We start from the raw sequence: 20,048 nt of genomic DNA, 5'->3' as shown, positions 1-20,048 counted from the left end.
TCATACATTCTAACATCTGAGAAAGCAAATGTCAGCTTGGAAAATCAACAACTGCAGTCTCCTTCTTCTTGAGTTCCGTATAGTTTTGGATTTAACAGCCTACTAGACACCAGCAGTAAGATTTCCCACTGTGTTTCAAATTCAAACTAACAAGGACATATTGTAACTCGCAGAATTTGGTTTCCTTTGTTTTCCTTTCCACACCTCACCCTGCAATGTGCCAACAAAACAATCCAAAGCAATGGATGGTAACTGCAAATATGTGGGAAATTCACGGATTCTGAGGCTCCATGAGCTTCACAAGTGGTTCTCAAAATACATATGCACATAATGACAATGAAAAATGAGGCCATGAATTTGAAAGAGAGTAAGGACGAATATAGGAGAGGGTTTGGAGGGAGGAAAGGGAAAGGAGAAATGTAATTATTTTATAATCTGAAAAAGAAAAGAAACCACAACACACGCTTTCATGGTGTCAGGACATTACTAGTACTGATAGCTTGGCTTAGAAAGCATTTCATATTTGCTGCCTGACAAAGTACCATCTGTCCTTCAAATGTCCCGGTCAAACGCCATCCCCATCATGCAAGAACTTGGATTTTCCTTTCTTTGCATTCAAATCACTCTTCACATACATCTATCAGATTCCAACAGCCATTGCTCTGCCCAATTTTATAAGTATGTTATTAAACCAATTAATTGCTTTGTGCTTCCATACCCTCATCTGTAAAATGGGAGTAACAATAACATCTGTGTCAGGGTTAGTGTGGTGATTAATAAGGTAATTGTTGCTTCTAGAGAAATGCTTAGCACATAATCAACATTATCTCGACCATTTGCTGTTATTCCTATTATTAAGTGAAAGCAGCAAGGCAAACTCATTTTTTTCAGCCTGCAGGAAAATGTCTCTACCATGCTATTCTAGTGACCCTGCAATATCCACATAGGCCGTATAAGCAAAGTTAGACTATAGTGTGATCTAGGTCTTGGCAGAATATACTATGATCCTCTGGGAGTGTGGGAAGGTAAGTAACTTTTGAGGAATTGCCTCACTGCTATTTCGTATCCATCTTTTGACCTTGTAGGGGGCCCTCAATCTGCCATGAGGCAGTTTCTCACACTACTTCTTAGTTCCAGATAAGCATAGAACTTGCCACTTCACTTACCCCGAGTACACAGTGTAAAGTATCTGGCTGTAGTGCAGAGTTGACCCCACAGCAACAGTCTACCCTACTGCTCAGGTTACCTGCCATCTGGACCCTTTTACTTTGTTATTATCCCTTGATCAAAGGATTTGAGGAGCTGATTCAATAGTGATCTTGTTAGTACTCTTTGTCTAAGTAATAATCTCCTGCCTTTGAGGGCCATTGTTTTCCTATTGATGAATCTGTGAAAATCTGTTCAGAATGCCTAGCGGCTCCCAAAGCACCACCACTTATGGACTGTTTGGTTTTGTCAGTAATGGAGAAAGAAATTTGTTTACTTTGTTCAACATTACTTATCTACTGTGTGATCCATCTATAGCATCTGGCACGTAGTAAGTCCTCTTTAAGTATTTGTTGAATTAAAACTTTATAGCAAACAATGATAGGCAGGTATTCGAAGACAGTATAGTCAGGGATATTTATAGAAGATCCATAGAGTGGAGACCTAGGGAGAGGGAAGGATGGAGAATATAGAGAATGAAAAGGACACTAAAACAAAACAAAGTACTGGCCTTGTACTCATGAGGGATACAGAAACACGTCTGTGCTGGTTTGAATGAGAATGCTCCCTGCAGGCTCATATATTTGAATGTCTGCTTTCCAGCTGGTGGACTGTTTAGGAAGGATGAGAGGTGTGGTCTTATTGGAGGAGGTGTGTCACTGGGGTAGGCTCAGTCTCTCTCTGTATGCAACTTGTAGATATGATGTGAGCTTTTTAGCTACTTCTCAATTGCCCTGCCTATCTGCCTGCCACCACACTCCACATCATGATAATCATGGACTAATCCTACAAAACTGTAAGCAAGTCCCCCATTAAATGATTTCTTTTGTAAATTGTCTTGGTGATGGTGCCTCATCACAATAGAAAAGTAACTAAGACAACATCTATATCACCAATGATGGAAAAACTCTAGCTCTCTTATCATTCTTTTATTAATTCATTAGGAGTATTTGATACCTTATGAGCTCAAACTTAATATAATAATATAAATAGGAGAGGCTAGATGAACATTCTTCGAAGGTGCTTCAAGGAGCCCCTATCATTCTTATTAGATACTTCATGGATGATGGTAGCTTTTCATCAAGGAAATGGTGATTTTATGTGTTAAGATCTCTCATAAAAGTGTATTTGGGAAAAAAAGGCTTGACAGTTAAAACCAAAGCAAAACAAGTCTGTAAACCACAGACTTAGCTCAAGCTCCAGCTGGAAATATTTTATTATAGATTAAGACCAGGGAGACTGTGTAGTTACATACACACAAGTAAGTAGCAGGGGTATAATAATAGGCCATCAGAATTTGAATAATGTCACTCTTTAGGTTTGGGATTAGAAGGAAAGGACAAAAAACAAAGTGTTTTAAAAAGACTTTGGACTGGGTTGCTACATATCAATCAAGTCCAAACTCACTTAAAATATTAGCCAATGTTGAGGTTCAATTTTCTCCACATTTTAGTTTTTCTGATACAGAACTGAATCATACAATTGATGTGTATCTGTTTGATGTAGCTATCTTTTCTTTAAAACATTTTGATGAAATGAATGACAGGTTTATAATGTACGGATGTCTTAGATACAAAGAAACACCATATTATCAATAAGAAAAATAAGAACATAAAATCAAGCAAGAACTATTTATCTTAGTTGGGTTTCTATTGAGGTGATGAAAGACCACGACCAAAAGCAACTTAGGGAAGAAAGGGATTATTTTGGCTTGCAACTCTCAGGTCAACTCCATCACTGAGGGAAGTCAGAATGGGAACCTGTATGCAAGGATTGATGCAAAGGATTTGGTGAAGTGCTGAGTGCTGGCTTGCTTTTCCTAGGTTACTCAGTTTGCTTTCTTTTACAGTCTAGGATAACCTTGCCAGGAGTGGAAAAGCCCACAGTGGACTGGGCCCTCCCACATCAATTATCAATGAAGAAAATGCACACCCCAATTTGTCTACCAGCCAATCTGATGGAGGCATTTTCTTAACTGAGGTTCCTTCTTCCCAGATAAGCCCAGCTTGTGCCAAGTTAGCAAATGGGTTAGCAATCTCTTTACTCTGAGTCTTACCAGTGGACTGAAGAAATGAGAACGGATGTCAACATTCATCTACTCATAGGAACAAAATCAAGCTAAAATTTGGGAGTTTGATTATTTACTGTGCGGGGAATCAACCCCATGACCCCTGCATACTTCTATTTCTATTACTTTTTCTGACATCAATACTTCCAACTCAAGTCAAAAGTTCTGTTTTGCGAGTCACTTGACCAGTATTTCATTGTCTATACTTATTCTTGATTCTTGCTGGGTGGTGGTGGCGCACGCCTTTAATCCTAGCACTTGGGAGGCAGAGGCAGGCGGATCTCTATGAGTTCGAGGCCAGCCTGGTCTACAAGAGTTAGTTCCAGGACAGCCTCCAAAGCCACATAGAAACCTTGTCTTGAAAAACCACACACACACACACACACACACACACACACACACACACACACACGATTCTTGTTATAGTCACCATTTATTCAAATATGCCATGCTTTTAGCTTGGCTTAGAAGGCCTTTCTTTGCATGCTGTATGCTGTAGAAATTCTCTTCCTCCAAATGGAATTCACTAATCTTTTTCTGCTTTCTATCATTCCATACCTGTTACATGCTTCCACACACGTGCTGACCACAAAGAACTCCAGGGATTCTTTTTTAGACATCTATCACGTTCACTGTAAATTTCCTGAGAAGAGTTGGCTATTTGTGAATTCTCTTTTGATGTTAGCACTTAGAACAGTGTTTGGTATGTAGTAGAAATCAATTGTTTAAAGATGAAAAGAAAGGAAAGCAAGAAAAAAAGAACAGTATAGAAGTGAAGAAGTGGGGGGTTGAAGTATGGCTCAGCTGGTAATACACTTGCCTTGTAAGCACCAGGACATGAATTTGGGTCCCCTAAACCTACATAAAAATGCCAAGTATAGTGACTCATGCTTGTAATTACAGAGCTGAGGAGATCAGGACAGGAGGATAGGGCTCTCTGACCAGTCCAGTCTAATTGGTAAAGTCCAGGCCAAAAAAAGACCTGTCTCAGAGGAGGTGGATGGTGTTCCTGAGATGAGACTGACACCTAAAACTGCCCTCCAGCCTACACACACACACACACACACACACACACGGACAGGGGTGTCATGGCACTAACAATGTTTTATTTGATTGTTTGTCTTTGGTGTCCATGCCTTATCCAAACCTGAACTCCTGTTAGTCTTACAATTGCCTACATTGAGTTTAATTGCTTAAAACAATTTATCTTTAATGGGTTTTTATCTCTAGTTGATTATAAATTCATTAGAGAGGAAGCACAAATATTCTCTACATATTCTTATTTGGTTTCAGATAAACTGTATATTCCTGTTACGAGATATGATTTAGTTTCCAAGGATCCTTTATTCAGGATACCTTTAATATTAAAACTAATATCAATTTGCATAATAAAAATGGATAGACTTGCAAGAGTTTTATTTATTTAGAGCCTAGAATTTCTCCAGAGCTTAGAGCAATCCCCAACACTAGACATCAAAAACATAATTTTACAGTAATTTAAGGGAGAGAAATTTGAATATTACTGGTAAGACCCTGGGAGCTAATTACTTCAAGATCACTTGAAATCTTAACTCATTAGAGTTTGAAAAATCTCCTGAGGTACTTAAAGTCACTATTCCCATTATGTTACTTGATTCAATTGAATGTCTTAGATTTTGTTAATAAGAGAAAACTTGAAGCTACTGCCAAAAGGAGAGTCCATTTATCATTTTCTTGAGAAACGATATTAAACATCTCCTGTGGGTACCTCAGCATTCAATAATATAAGAGAAGGAAAAGGATTTAAAAAGAATAGCCCCTGATCTAAAAAAAAAATAAAATTCTAACACCAATTACTTTTACATGTTGCCAAAGTGAGCTGAATTTCACATTCTAAGGTTGACTCAGACTTTTCAACAACATCATTAAGGGGATGGAATAAGCAACACTTAAGTGCTTTCGTTCCTATTATTGGCATTGCTATTGTTGTTAGAAATGGTGACATGGTCCCCAATGAGCTGTGGCGTCACTCAAACGAGGGAACTAAGCAACATTTTACAATTATTTTTAGCAGTAAAAATCAGGTCTGAAAGAAAATGCTTTTTTGAAATTCCCCATTACAAGCTGAGTCATCCCAAGAATAGAAAAATAACAGATAAGACAGATTCAGGGAAGGAAATATTTTATCCCATTTGGCCTGTAAGCTCATCAGGAGGTAATAACCAGTCACATTAGCAGACAGAACATGAATGGAAGCATATTCAGTATGATATTAGGTCGTGTTAATATGACTAGAAATAGTGCATTGTGTCATATGACCTTGCCATGTTTATTTGTACATTTTGTGTAACATGTATAAGCTGAGGTGGTTTTTGGATGCGATCCATTTTAAATGATCCCGTCAATCCCCTGGTACCTTAAGCACAGCAGCCCCCACTTGCAGTTTACATATTTGTTTACAATCCTACAAAAATAGCAGTTAGTTATCTATAATGGTCATACACAAAATGGGGAAGAAGAGGCGACACTTACCACCAGCTGCTGACAGCATGCTGTCGAAGGATCCTTTCTTGATAGTCCAAGGTATATGTCCTCAGTTCCCACAGTTTGTTGGAATACAATCTCATAACTGAAAAAAAATCAATGACGATGCTCAGGCGAAAGAGTCATTTCATGTCACAACTTCCAACATTCATTAGAGACTTTTTGAGGTTAGTACAGAAAAAGAAAGAAAGGAAATTACTAACATTCCTAAAGTGCTCACTAGTTTTCAAATATGTACTAGAATACAAAGGAATAGAAGTCTAGCAATGCAGTCAAAATGTAAACACTGGAGCAGGACTGAGACTTTGGACATACTGTTTTCTAAAATAAAGCTTACCTGTTTCAGATCTATGACAAATCAGTGAGTTGAAGGAACTTCTGGTACAGGCCCAATAAAATTACAAGTAAAAAAAGAATCATCCCTTGAATACAGTGGCTCAGAAAATACTGGACCCATACCCATGGGATTGATGGATAGATAAAAACACATCCTTTACTGAACGTGAACCACAAAGTGAAGATAATCTAGATTCAGTCCTACTGTCTGTCATCAACTGTGTGACCTTGGTGACATTACAAAGGCACAGCATCTTGACTTCTACATTTGAATGATTTATGGGAGAGACAGAATTACCTGATCTCGATGGTCACTTGCACTTCTAAAGTTCTACTGCAGAAACAGTAGTAGTATACTTGTCATAGCTAGACTGTATGGGGTTTTGATGAAAACATGAAAGGTTTTCCTCATGTCTCTCTCCTCTCTCTCTCTCTCTCTCTCTCTCTCTCGTTCTCTCTCTCTCTCTCTCTCTCTCACACACACACACACACACACACACACACACACTTCAGAAATATTTCCTTTGAGGTACCCTATCCATTCTGATAAAACTAAACAATGATTTACAATTTTTTCTTTTTCATCCTTCTCCCCCTTTCCCCTCTTTTTCTCTTTTCTTATCTTTCTTCCCTTCCACCTCTTTCATTCTCCTCTTCCTCGCCCTTTCTTCTTTCAGTGCTTGGAATCTAAATGAGGGCCTCATACACACATGCTAGAAAGTGTTCTACCAAGGACCCACACTCTCAGATATATAAATTATTTTGATCTTTAATTATACCCAGAGAAATAATGCCACTGAAGATTAGAAGGATAAAAGACTGTTGAATTTCTGACAACGTGTAAATAAGAAAGTACAAGAATGAAAAAGAAATTTCTCTGAGTTTGAATGGGACTATCAATAGGTCATTGTTTGATATAGAAAACCTTTTTCTTAATAAGCTGTAATGTCTACCAAGTATTTACAAAGATGAATCCGTGTTAAAACAAGACAGAAGGAACTGACCTGCATGTACATGACTTCCCATATGAAATTTCTCAAGCTTCCGCATTTATTTAAGCAAAGAAAGGGTACAATTTTCCTATCTCATACTATATAGGCTTTCTTTGAAGTCCCCAAGGCACCAACACCATATAGATGAGATGTCTTCCTCATTTATAATCCTAAATAATAAACTCAGCCTCCTCTTTGATGCTTTCTTCCCATCCTTCATATCTAGTCAATTGTTAAATCTTCCTACAAACTCCCTGAAGTAATGACTCTTGAATTCCTACCCCCAAGCCAGTGACTCAGCTTAGGCCCTTGTTATTTTCCATTTGGTCACTGCAATTCCTCTTTTGTGAACTTTGTGTTCATTATCCATTTTCCTCTTTACCCATTAGGACACTTTTGAAGTGTATTTACATAAGGTGAAAAAAATCCAGATAAAAATTCTTATAAAGCAGTTTTCTTCATGTCATGACTGGAGTTATTACTCACTTTGAACCTTGGCAGATGCTCTCTGGAGAACTTCAAATGTCTAGATGAAAAGCGGACATTTACTCTAGTTTTGAGCTCGCTGCATATGGATGTGAGGTGCTCGTCCTATAATATGACAAATGAGTGACTTTCATATAGATATGTGGGGGTCATAAAACCTGAGGGTTACTTTATTCATACAGGCATAGAGATGTGCCGCCTGCCCAGCAGAAAATGACATCTCTGAAGGTTCTTTGTCTCAAAGTATCCTATTGGGGCTTTTTCTTTTCTTTTAATTTCATCTTTTTTATTTTTAACTTTTTTTTCTCATTTTTACCCTACATGTCCTTAGTGTATATAATATGGCTTCCAGCTTTGTGTTTTTGTGGGATTCCTAAGTGTGTCAACAAGTGGGTGTCTGAGTCTATATTTGTTTCATGTACCTTTTCTTAGAATCTTTTCTGCTTGTTTTGTACTATTACAGTGCATTGTATTATTAAAAAATCTTATTATATATTTTATTATATTATTATTATCCTTTAGAAGCATGTTTTGTTTCTAATGAGAGAGAAAAAGAGGGTGGATATTGATGAGAGGAAAGGTGGAGAGGAACTGGGAGGAATAAAATGAAGAGAAACTAATCAAAATATATTATATGAAAAAATCTATTTCAATTATAAAAATGGATTTAAAATATAGGTACCCTATATGGAGGTTTTTTGCAAGACATAAACTTTTGTTGATTGAAAAACTAGAAATGAGGTAGCCAAAGCAGGATAAAAAGTTTGACATTTTTTTTACTATTCCTTTTGAGCCACGTGTTTATCTTTGTAGCAATTAATTAACTCATTTAAAATGCATTGTACCCAAACTATTTTATTTTTATTTTAAACTAAAAACACAGAGATGGATAATTCTGCCAAACATTTATGATGTAAGATGTTCAGATTATCTGTAAATTTTCAGATGCCTTTATAAACAGCTCTTAAAGACTATCTACTAGAGATGTATCTGACATAGGCTTAGCTACTCAATGGACTGAGGTGGCTAGTTTTATGTCAACTTAACACAAGCTAGAGCCACTGGGAAGGGAAGAGTCAAAACTGAGAAATGTCTCCAAAAGATCAGGTCATAGGCGAGCCTGTAGGGCATCTTCTTATTTAGTGGTTAGTGATGGGGGAGGGTCCAGCCCATTGTGGGTTGGGTCACTCCTGGGCTTGTTGGTCCTGGGTGGTATAAGAAAGTAGACTGAGCAAGCCAGTAAGCAGCACCCCTCCATGGTTTCTGCATCCGCTCCTGCCTCCAGGTTCCTGCCCCGTGAGAGTCCTGTCCTGACTTCTTTCAGTCATAAACAGAAATGCTGAAGTATAAGCTGAATAAATCCTTTCCTCCACAAGATGCTTCGTTCATGCTGTTTCCTCACAATGACAGTAACCCTAACTAGAACATGGACCTTGAAAAAAAGTCACAAAAATGTTTGAAATCTTTGATTTTTTGAAAATATAAAACTTACAGGTCTTTGACATTACTTATAAAAATCTGTATCCTTCCTTTCAGTTAATTATCTGTGATCGACCACTGCTTTTATTTTTAAAACATAAAAGCATAATAAAAAATATATACCAGTTTTGTAGTCAGACTTAAAAAGTTTGTCAGATCACTTGCCTTAAAAGTCTTTCAGAATAAAGTAGACCAGACATGAAGAAGCACATTTGAAGGTGGAGGAAAGATCCCAAGTTCGAGGCCAGCTTAGGCAGTAGAGCCTGGCCCATTACAAAACAAAACAAAAGCTTAAAACTAACAAAGTACAGTATGATTCAGCAATGCTTGCTTTATATTCCTATGTACTTTAAATACTCATGATTTTAATGTAAATGTAAAAGATATAAATGTATACAAGTGTTTAAAAGTCTATTTAACCATGACTTTTATCTATGTATGTAAATATTTAATATACTGACCAATGAGCATAGCCCTGAAATATATAGTAAGTCCTACATGATAATTGATAATTGAAGGGAAGTCATAGACTTGTACTGAAACTACAGAACACTCTGAGTAATTGAAAGTAGGTCTTTGACACACAAACATGGTATTGTAATGTGGCTGTATGCGTTTATAATTTAATGGGCTGCTTACTCTCACATTAAACAAAAAAGAAATTGAATATAAATTTAATAATGGAAATGGCTATATTTTTCACTAATGCTAGATAACTAATAGGAAGGCATTGAGTTTCATTATTTGTTTTTGTTCTAGAACAGAAAAAAATAACCAGTTGTTCATACTCTTTGTATAGCCTTGTGGTTTTATCTTTTATGTGGTGGAAAATTCATGAATTTTATTAAATTATAATATTATCAGATGACACATCGAACCTAAGTATCTAAACACATTCCTGGTCTCATTTGACTTACTCTGGGATTTCTCGAACATCCCATATATCATCATGCTCTGCTCCTTCCGGAACTTCGTCTGGATTCCAGATATTCTCACTTTCAGTACCACTGGATTTAGGGACGGCTGTGAAGAAAGGAGAGACATAACTGAAGCCATTATTTGTTGATATAAATTACATTTAATATCACTATAGACCAAAATATTATATAAATGTAACAATAACTGTAGAAAAAACATATAAACAAAAGGAAGAAAATACAATAGCCTCCAACTCAGTAGCCTGGAGATAATCAGTGTAGTTAACCTGGTGGTATACATATTTTTCAGAAACCCAAATAGGTTCTTGTGTAAAATCTTTACATAAAGGAAAAATTGAGGCACAAGCAATCCAATTTGGATAGACTTATATCATCTTTAACTGAGTTTTACTATAAAAATCCTTTGGCACATTTTCTGTGTATGCGTTACACATTTTTTTTTAAAAAAAAGTCATGTCAATCAAAGAAATGGAAAACAATGGTTGGAGTGATTACTTTTCAATGCAGTATTCTCCTACTGTGCATGCTCACTTTAAGGAACTTTTCTATCCCTTGTCCTTTATGCAGAGCTGAGCAGGTGCTTGGCTTTCCATGTATAATCTTTAAATGTTTAAAAGCATGTAGGCTCCAGTAAGCATGCAAAAGCCCGGGTTGAATTTGTTCCATTGGCACATCAAATGGAGACCCACATTAGGCTCAAAACATTACTCTCAGCCTTTTAAGCTTTCCCAGAAATGCACCTGATTGTCAGGTTTTCCATTCCACAGTTCTTTGCAAATCATCTGCTTCTATCCAGCGTGAGCATTCCAAAACCTAAGTGCAGGCTTATACATAACATTTTACATATGACTCATTGCCCTCCAATTTTTGAGATTATTAGACCTACATTTATTGGGAAAATGGCAGCATGGAAATCCATGCAGATATGAACTAGTCTGTCAGAAGGCAAATATCTCTGAGGTAGAGCAAAGAGCCTCTTGAGTACATACAGTAATATTAACTAAAATTTTAAAACCACCCTCAGACCTCATTTTATCCATTATTTTAAGCATTCTACACACTGTCTGTAAAGTCAGTTAATTTGATGAACACAGTGTTCTCCTTTCTGCTCATCCTCTGGTAACTCTGGCCAGGAGCAGCAGAACTAACGATTTTACATTTTCAAAGACTTGTACAATATTCAATTCTGGGAAAATGTATAAACAAAATGCTTGGCTGTCACAAAAAAACAGACTTCTTATTTTTTAAACTGTGGTTTGTTTATTGTCTTAGGTGAGTATCTAACACTGAACTACAATCCTAGCCCCTGGGTCAGTGATTTTTTTTTTAAGGAACACCATGAACTTTAGAAGCATTTCAATGTAAGGTAAAATTATGTAGCTGTTTGTTTTATTTTCTTCTTCAGAATTCTCTTTTTTTTATTGATTTTTTTTTGAGCTCTACATTTTTCTCTGCTCCCCTCCTGATTTCCTTTGTAGTCTCAAAGATTTTTATATTGCCTGGTATATATTTGACTCTCAATGTATTTAAATATTCAATAAATACTTTTGAACTTGTTTTAATAAATGGATTTTGTGAAATTGCTACACTATACAAGTGTGAAAAATTAAAAATGTAGGTCTTGATATTTCTATTCTTGCAACCGAAGAAGAGCAATGTGCCTAAAATTAAGCCTAATCATATATGATTTACTCAGTCTTTTATCTCAGAAAATGCACCAAGGAATGTAGCTAGTTGAAGGCAAATTAACTCTGCTTATTAGAAAAGCACTAACCTGGCACAGAAGTAAAAATGACATCTTTGCATGGAAATGGCTGTTCAGCATGTGCATGATTGCTTCAACTTACCTTCTTTTGTTTTTGTTTTTGTAGACAGGATTTCTTTGTTTAACAACCCTGGCTGCCTGGGAACTCACTCTGTAGACCAGGCTGGCCTCAAACTCAGAGAGATCTGCCTGCCTCTGCCTCCTGAGTGCTGGGATTAAAGGTGCGTGCCAGCTGAGGATAGGGAACTGGAAATGACCCTAGCCTATAGCGATACTGACGAATATCTTGCATATCATCATAGAACCTTCATCTGGTGATGGATGGAGAAAGAGACAGAGACCCACACTGGAGCACTGGACTGAGCTCCCAAGGTCCCAATGAGGAGCAGAAGGAGGGAGAACATGAGCAAAGAAGTCGGGACCACAAGGGGTGCACCCACCCATTGAGACAGTGGAGCTGATCTACTGGGAGCTCACCAAGGCCAGCTGGACTGTGACTGAAAAAGCATGGGATAAAACCGGACTCTGAACATGGCGAACAATGAGGGCTGATGAGAAGCCAAGGACAATGGCACGGGGTTTTGATCCTACTTAATGTGCTGGCTTTGTGGGAGCCTAGCCAGTTTGGATGTTCACCTTCCTAGATATGGACAGAGGGGGGAGGACCTAGGACTTACCACAGGGCAGGGAACCCTGACTGCTTTTTGGACTGGAGAGGGAGGGGGAGAGGAGTGGGAGGAGGGGGAGAAGGATGGGAGGAAGGGGAGAAGGGTGGGAGGAAGGGGAGGGAAATGGGAGGCTGGGAGGAGGTGGAAACTTGTTTTTATTTTCTTCCTTTTCTCAATAATAAAAAAAAATGAAAAAATAAATAAGTAAAGGTGCGTACCATCATTGTCCGGTTCAACTCACCTCTTTATCTTTTAGAAATTGCATGCTTGTATTGAATTGAGAAATTAAAAATTAATTTGTTGTCATGTGCAACATACTGTTTTGACATATACATACATGATGGAATGACTGAATCAAGATATATATGCATTACTTCACATATCCATCATTTGTAGTGAAAACCCTTAAGATGCACCTTCATAGCAATCTAAAGTATCTTATATAATGCCATTTACTTCATTTTATTAAATATTAGTTTTTATTAATCTGAGGAAAATACTCCATTGATTTGATCGATCTATCTTACTTTACTAAATAACTTACTTTTAGGCTCTTTGGCTTTAGGTGGCCCAATATTCCCAGGGCTCATGGCTCCAATAGCAGGTGAGAGTTGTTCCTTGGGTAGAAAAAAAGAAGTCCACTACTTGTGTACAGCATATATCGCTACCAATAATTTAAATCTGATGTTTTCTATCTAAAAAACACAACCCCCATAAACTGTTCCACTTTAATCATTCACTATTGTTATACAACAAAGACACAGGTGCCAATTATTACCTTCAATGTGCTTTTCTTGTCCTTTCAAAAAAAAAGTATTTGATTTAATAGACTCTGAGGCTGAATTGATTTTTTTGGTCGAACTAAATCCCTGGTTCCAGCCCAGTGAATCTTATCCCCCTTGGGAGAGAAAGAATGAGCCACATTCATCTCTATGAAGGTTAGAACCGAATGGTAGCAGAAAAGCATCAGCTCTTTGGAGTTTGAGCAGTGTTTGGTTAGAGTTAGATGAAAGACAGACTTATGGGTGCATGCTATTCAAATAAGAGTAAACAGAAGCTAAGATCTAGACATCAAAGGATTCATTTAGAAGTCCTAATAACAGTTCTTCTCTCTTTCTGCTTTCGGGGTGAAACATTGCTCCTTTTCCCACTTCCTAATTCAGCAACCTCCAGCTTATAGTGTCAGATGAAGGCCAAATCACTTCTTTTTTCATACAGCCATTTGCTTCTTTTGCCATCTTTCTTATGTTTGTGTGTGTGTGTGTGTGTGTGTGTGTGTGCCCACCCTTGAAGAACTCTCTTCACTCTTTCCAGCCCAGTGCAACACATATTTACTCCATCACCTCATTGGCCCCTTCCAGCGGGTCTTTGATATTTCAAGACAATCTCAAGTATCTTCCTAATTGTTCATTCTAATCTCAGACTCTGAAGTTCTGATTCACTCCATTAATGACTGTCAAAATATCCTTATTTCTATGGGTTCTGGTATACTAGCACTTCAAAGTCCCCCTTTTAATTCTTGCCCTCATAGTCCAAGACTTTAGACACGGACAAAACTGCAAAGTCCTGTTTGGGGGAGAGTAGTAATGGCTGCCCTTGTATGTTGTTGAAAAAGCTCATCTAGGTCTCTATTATGTTAAACTATCCAAACAGTTATAAGTGGTAAGTTAATTTGTAAAATCTCAACAGTGTGCGAGACTGTCACTACTGTTTTTGGAAATGGTTATCTAAAACTCTGTGTGAAGTTAAGGAACTGCAGATATTTTTATGTGAAAATCCCAATAGCATTCTGGACCTATTTTTTCCCTCTGTTTTATCACTAAGGTCACAAAAATGTGTGGTACTTTTATTAGATTATTAATCATCAGAATATTAATAGTCAATCAGAGCAAAACAATTCTTAAAACATAAGGGCTTCTTGTTTTGCAGTGCCTCTTTCCACAGAAAATTTAAATCAGTAGAAATGAAACTGTGACCATTCTGGCAAAAACTGATATGCTCTTCCTGGACAGTTATGATTGGATGAGTATACTAGAGCAGGGGGGAGTCTCAATTTATTAACTTAATGAAAATAAATGGTTAAAAATAAAATTTCAAGTGAGAAGGTAGAATGAAATAATAAAATACCACCTGGTAATTGTTTTCTATAAGGGCACTGTTTAAGCCTGTACCATGTATCTTCAGCCAATTATCTGAGCAATTTCTCAGTCCAATTCATGTCACTTTGTAATATTGGAGAGATTTTAAATATCCTTGTCACAGTGTCTGAAGATCGGTGGAATCTTATTTTCCCATAAGTCTTGAGATCACCCGGGAGTTTGAAGGACAACTCTTCGCAATCTCCCACGGAATTAACAACTCATTTAGAAGAGGGATGGGTGCAAATGAAGCAATGTGTATGCAACAGCTTTCTTGCTGTTTTCCAGAGAGTCGATTTTAGAAAACACATCACTCTTGCAATCATTTCCTAGTTCTCAGGATTAATACATGTTAAAAATGAAAGGCATTTTCTCCATAGGAAAATTTAATAGTTCAGTAGGAACATTAATTATTCTTCCACCATACTGAATCTCTAATTCTATTCCCTCTAATGCTATCTGTACCAAGATGTCTGAGTGACCAATTATCTCAAAATTGCTTATAACCCACATATACACAATCATATATTATTATAGCATTTTCTATTATGAATTGTACAATTCAGTAACATGATGTTACAGTCTCTCTATTTTCATAAACAATCATCTTTCCTCCTACAAAAACCCCTAGATGCAAATAAACATTGCTACCCATAAACACCAAAGGGAAGGGGGTTTGTAACCAGTGCTGATCTTTACCTCTGCATCAGTTCCAATCATGAGTCTGCTTACCAATATTCAGGGCTTCTCAGGGCTTCTGTCTTCCAAAAGTTAACCTTCTCTTTCTATATCGTATGAGCCTGCCTTTCCCAGGATGTACCCTCAGAAAGTTAGCATTTTGCTATTTCATCTTAGGGAGCAAAATGTATGCAACTTTCCAATACGAATCCCCTTGATCCCTTATGTTGTCTTATTGCTATTGCTAGAACTTCAAGCACTATATTGAAGAGGTATGGAGAGAGTGGACATCCTTGTCGTGTTCCTGATTTTAGTGGGATGGCTTTGAGTTTTTCTCCATTTAATTTGATGTTAGCTGTCGGCTTGCTGTAAATAGCTTTTATTATATTTAGGTATGACCCTTGTATCCCTAATCTCTCCAAGACCTTTATCATAAAGGGGTATTGAATTTTGTCGAATGCTTTTTCAGCATCTAATGAAATGATCATATCTTTTTTCTTTCAGTTTATTTATATGGTGGATTACATTGATAGATTTGCGTATGTTGAACCAGCCTTGCATCTCTGGGATGAAGCCTACTTGATCATAATGGATAATTTTTCTAATGTGTTCTTGGATTCGGTTTGCCAGTATTTTATTGAGAAATTTTGAGTCGATATTTATGAGTGAGATAGGCCTGTAATTCTCTTTCTTGGTTGGGTCTTTGTGTGTTTTTGGTATCAGGGTAACTGTAGCTTCATAAAAGGAGTTTGGCAATGACTCTTCTGTTTTTATATTGTGAAATACATTAAGGAGTATAGGTATTAGCTCTTCTTGGAAGTTCTGGTAGAATTCTGCATTGAAACCATCTGGTCCTGGGCTTTTTTTGGAAGGGAGATTTTTGATAACAGTTTCTAGTTCTTCGCAACAAACAGGTCTATTTAGATTGTTCACCTGGTCCTGGTTTAACTTTGGTATATGGTATTTATCTAAGAAAGTGTCCATTTCTTTTAGCTGTCCACTCTCTCCATACCTCTTCAATATAGTGCTTGAAGTTTTAGTGATAGCAATAAGACAACATAAGGGGATCAAGGGGATTCAAATTGGAAAGGAAGAAGTTAAGCTTTCGTTACTTGCAGATAATATGATAGTATACATAAGCGACCACAAAAACTCTACCAAAGAACTCCTACAGCTGATAAACACCTTTAGTAATGTGGCAGGATACAAGATCAACTCCAAAAAATCAGTTGCCTTCCTATATACTAAGGATAAGGAAACAGAGAGGGAAATCAGAGAAGCATCACCTTTCACGATAGCCACAAATAGCATAAAATATCTTGGGGTAACTCTAACCAAGGAAGTGAAAGATCTATTTGACAAGAACTTTAAGTCTTTGAAGAAAGAAACTGAAGAGGACACCAGAAAATGGAAGGATCTCCCTTGCTCTTGGATTGGGAGGATCAACATAGTAAAAATGGCAATTCTACCAAAAGCAATCTATAGATTCAATGCAATCCCCATCAAAATCCCATCAAAATTCTTCACAGATCTGGAGAGGACAATAATCAACTTTATATGGAAAAACAAAAAATCCAGGATTGCCAAAACAATCTTATACAATAAAGGATTGTCTGGAGGCATTACCATCCCTGACTTCAAACTCTATTACAGAGCTACAGTATTGAAAACAGCTTGGCATTGGCATAAAAACAGAGAAGTCGACCAATGGAATCGAATAGAAGACCCTGACTTTAACCCACAAACCTATGAACACCTGATTTTCGATAAAGGAGCTGAAAGTATACAATGGAAAAAAGAGAGCATCTTCAACTAATTGTGCTGGCAAAACTGGATGTCAATCTGTAGAAGAATGAAAATAGACCAATATCTATCACCATGCACAAAACTCAAGTCCAAATGGATTAAAGACCTCAATATCAGTCCGAACACACTGAACCTGATAGAAGAGAAAGTGGGAAGTACTCTACAACACATGGGCACAGGAGACCACTTCCTACGTATAACCCCAGCAGCACAAACATTAAGGGCCTCATTGAATAAATGGGACCTCCTGAGACTGAGAAGCTTCTGTAAAGCAAAGGACACTGTCACTAAGACAAAAAGGCAACCCACTGACTGGGAGAAGATCTTCACCAACCCCGCAACTGACAAAGGTCTGATCTCCAAAATATATAAAGAACTCAAAAAACTAGACCGTAAAAGGCTAATCAACCCAATTAAAAATGGGGCACTGAGCTGAGCAGAGAATTCTCAACAGAAGAAGTTCAAATGGCCAAAAGACACTTAAGGTCATTCTCAACTTCCTTAGCGATCAGGGAAATGCAAATCAAGACAACTATAAGATAACATCTTACACCTGTCAGAATGGCTAAAATCAAAAACACCAATGATAGCCTTTGCTGGAGAGGTTGTGGAGAAAAGGGTACACTCATCCATTGCTGGTGGGAATGCAAACTTGTGCAACCACTTTGGAAAGCAGTGTGGCGGTTTCTCAGGAAATTCGGGATCAACCTACCCCTGGACCTAGCAATACCACTCTTGGGAATATACCCAAGACATGCCCTATCATACAACAAAAGTATATGCTCAACTCTGTTCATAGCAGCATTGTTTGTAATAGCCAGAACCTGGAAACAACCTAGATGCCCTTCAATGGAAGAATGGATGAAGAAAGTATGGAATTTATACATATTAGAATACTACTCAGCAGTAAAAAACAATGACTTCTTGAATTTTGCATGCAAATGGATGGAAATAGAAAACACTATCCTGAGTGAGGTAAGCCAGACCCAAAAAGAGGAACATGGGATGTACTCACTCATATTTGGTTTCTAACCATAAATAAAGGACATAGAGCCTATAATTAGTGATCCTAGAGAAGCTAAATAAGAAGGTGAACCCAAAGAAAAACATATAGGCATCCTCCTGAATATTAACCTTCATCAGGTGAGAAAAGGAGACAGAGACAGAGACAGAGACCCACATTGGAGCACCGGACTGAAATCTCAAGGTCCAAATCAGGAGCAGAAGGAGAGAGAGAGCACGAGCAAGGAACTCAGGACCGCGATGGGTACACCCACACACTGAGACAATGGGGATGTTCTATGGGGAACTCACCAAGGCCAGCTGGCCTGGGTCTGAAAAATCATGGGATAAAACCAGACTTGCTGAACATAGCGGACAATGAGGACTACTGAGAACTCAAGAACAATGGCACTGGGTTTTTTGATCCTACTGCACTAGGGGGGAGCCTAGGCAGTTTGGATGCTCACCTTCCTAGACCTGGATGGAGGTGGGTGGTCCTTGGACTTCCCACAGATCAGGGAACCCTGATGGCTCTTTGGGCTGACGAGGGAGGGGGACTTGATTCGGGGAGGGGGAGGAAAATGGGAGGCGGTGGCGGGGAAGAGACAGAATTCTTTAATAAATAAATAAATAAAAATGTATGCAACTTCGTGATAAATCGCACCTAACTTTTTTCCTTGTGTCTTATTTGTTGTGTGTATTTAATGCTACTATCGATGACTTGGTTTTGGTTTGTTTGCCTCTACCACAGCTTTTCTCTAAAACTCCATGTCTCCTCACCTTGGTTATCCAGGAAAAAATCGCAGTGGCCTTCGACTGGTAATTCTTCTATCCTAAATGAAGTCCAACTTGCTGCTCCAAGGTTTAAAGGTGCTACCTGTCCAGACCCCCAAATAAGAATCACCTGATTCTATAAGCATGTGGTAGAAAACCCTTGTTAGTAGATGGAAGCTTTTTCCCCTATTATTTGGCTTAAAGTATTTTGTTGTTTTCATATGTAGCCTTTTTAAAAAAATATTAAGAGACTGGGATTGAGAGATCAATTAATACTGCATAATTGAAAATATTTTCTTTGTAGAAATATTGTCTAGGCATAAACAGTCCCAGCTATGGCTCTTTGCAATGGTTGTCAAGCATTCTTTGACCATAAATATAAATGACAAACATTTTGAAATGTGGCTACTGCTACCATAGTTACAGAACTATTTTCCTATTCAGTGTTCAGGTGGTGTAGAAAAATATAATTATGTTTGCTAGAAATGTACTAGAGGTTATAGTCTCATGCATAATAAGCCTTCAGCCTCCTATGCGTGTATCAGGTGACACAGCTCTGCTCCCACAGCAAGGTGGGAATGAATTGTTCAAAAACAGTTCCACAATTCCCTTTAACATAATTCATTTATCTTTAAGTATATGACAACCTGCCCAGCATCCAAATCATCCTCTTCCTCAGGATACAGTAGACTGGAAAGTGCTTGTAGGTCTGAGACAGAAGGCAATGTCTTAATCTTCATAGTTTTAGCTTCCATGCCTTTTGCTTCCAAATTTTCTGTTTCCATGTTTTCAGCTTCTGTGTTTTCTGATTCCATATTCTAAGGGGAAAAGATGACCAGGCACACCTCAGTTTTCTGGGACATAAAGATTTGTTCATTCTCATGTTTCCCTTCTTACACTGTCTATGTCATATTTGAAATTACTATAAACTCTTCCACGTATGTTAAAGTCACAGAACCTGGGCAGCAAAGTAAATCCACGCTTTCAGTCTGCTTTATGTTCACTCTAACGAGCACACACTGAGTAACTACGTAAGTAATTCTGGGGCTCTAGTGTGCTTAAGCGCCACTACGGGAAAAGCTTCACAGACTGCTCAACTGTAAAATGCTTGTCTACTATGCTCAAAGCCTGGATTCAATCCCCAGCATTACAAAAATAGAAAAAGAATCCCTTGGGGGCTTGATTAAAA

The 20,048-nt window shown here is 37.8% G+C and overlaps 1 protein-coding gene across 2 annotated transcripts in view; it reads right to left on the bottom strand.

Moving 5' to 3' along the window:
- Positions 1 to 19,674, bottom strand: part of LOC121437269 (dynein assembly factor 6, axonemal-like) — a 35,252-nt gene extending 15,578 nt beyond the window's left edge. Inside the window, exons 1-4 of one of the 2 annotated variants that reach the window (XM_041637130.1) lie at positions 19,504 to 19,674; positions 13,006 to 13,078; positions 10,008 to 10,113; positions 5,786 to 5,882 (exon numbers count right to left, since the gene is read on the bottom strand). In XM_041637130.1, the coding sequence (XP_041493064.1) occupies positions 5,786 to 5,882; positions 10,008 to 10,113; positions 13,006 to 13,078; positions 19,504 to 19,674 (447 nt within the window). The remainder of the gene's footprint in view (positions 1 to 5,785; positions 5,883 to 10,007; positions 10,114 to 13,005; positions 13,079 to 19,503) is intronic. The other variant, XM_041637131.1, reaches the window with a different exon arrangement.
- Positions 19,675 to 20,048: the final 374 nt, after the last annotated feature.

Source organism: Microtus oregoni, unplaced genomic scaffold (genome assembly GCF_018167655.1).
Source record: "Microtus oregoni isolate MIOR12 unplaced genomic scaffold, Mior012 000050F_ref0000143, whole genome shotgun sequence".
Lineage (NCBI taxonomy): Eukaryota > Metazoa > Chordata > Mammalia > Rodentia > Cricetidae > Microtus > Microtus oregoni.
This window is presented reverse-complemented; position numbering and strand designations above follow the sequence as displayed.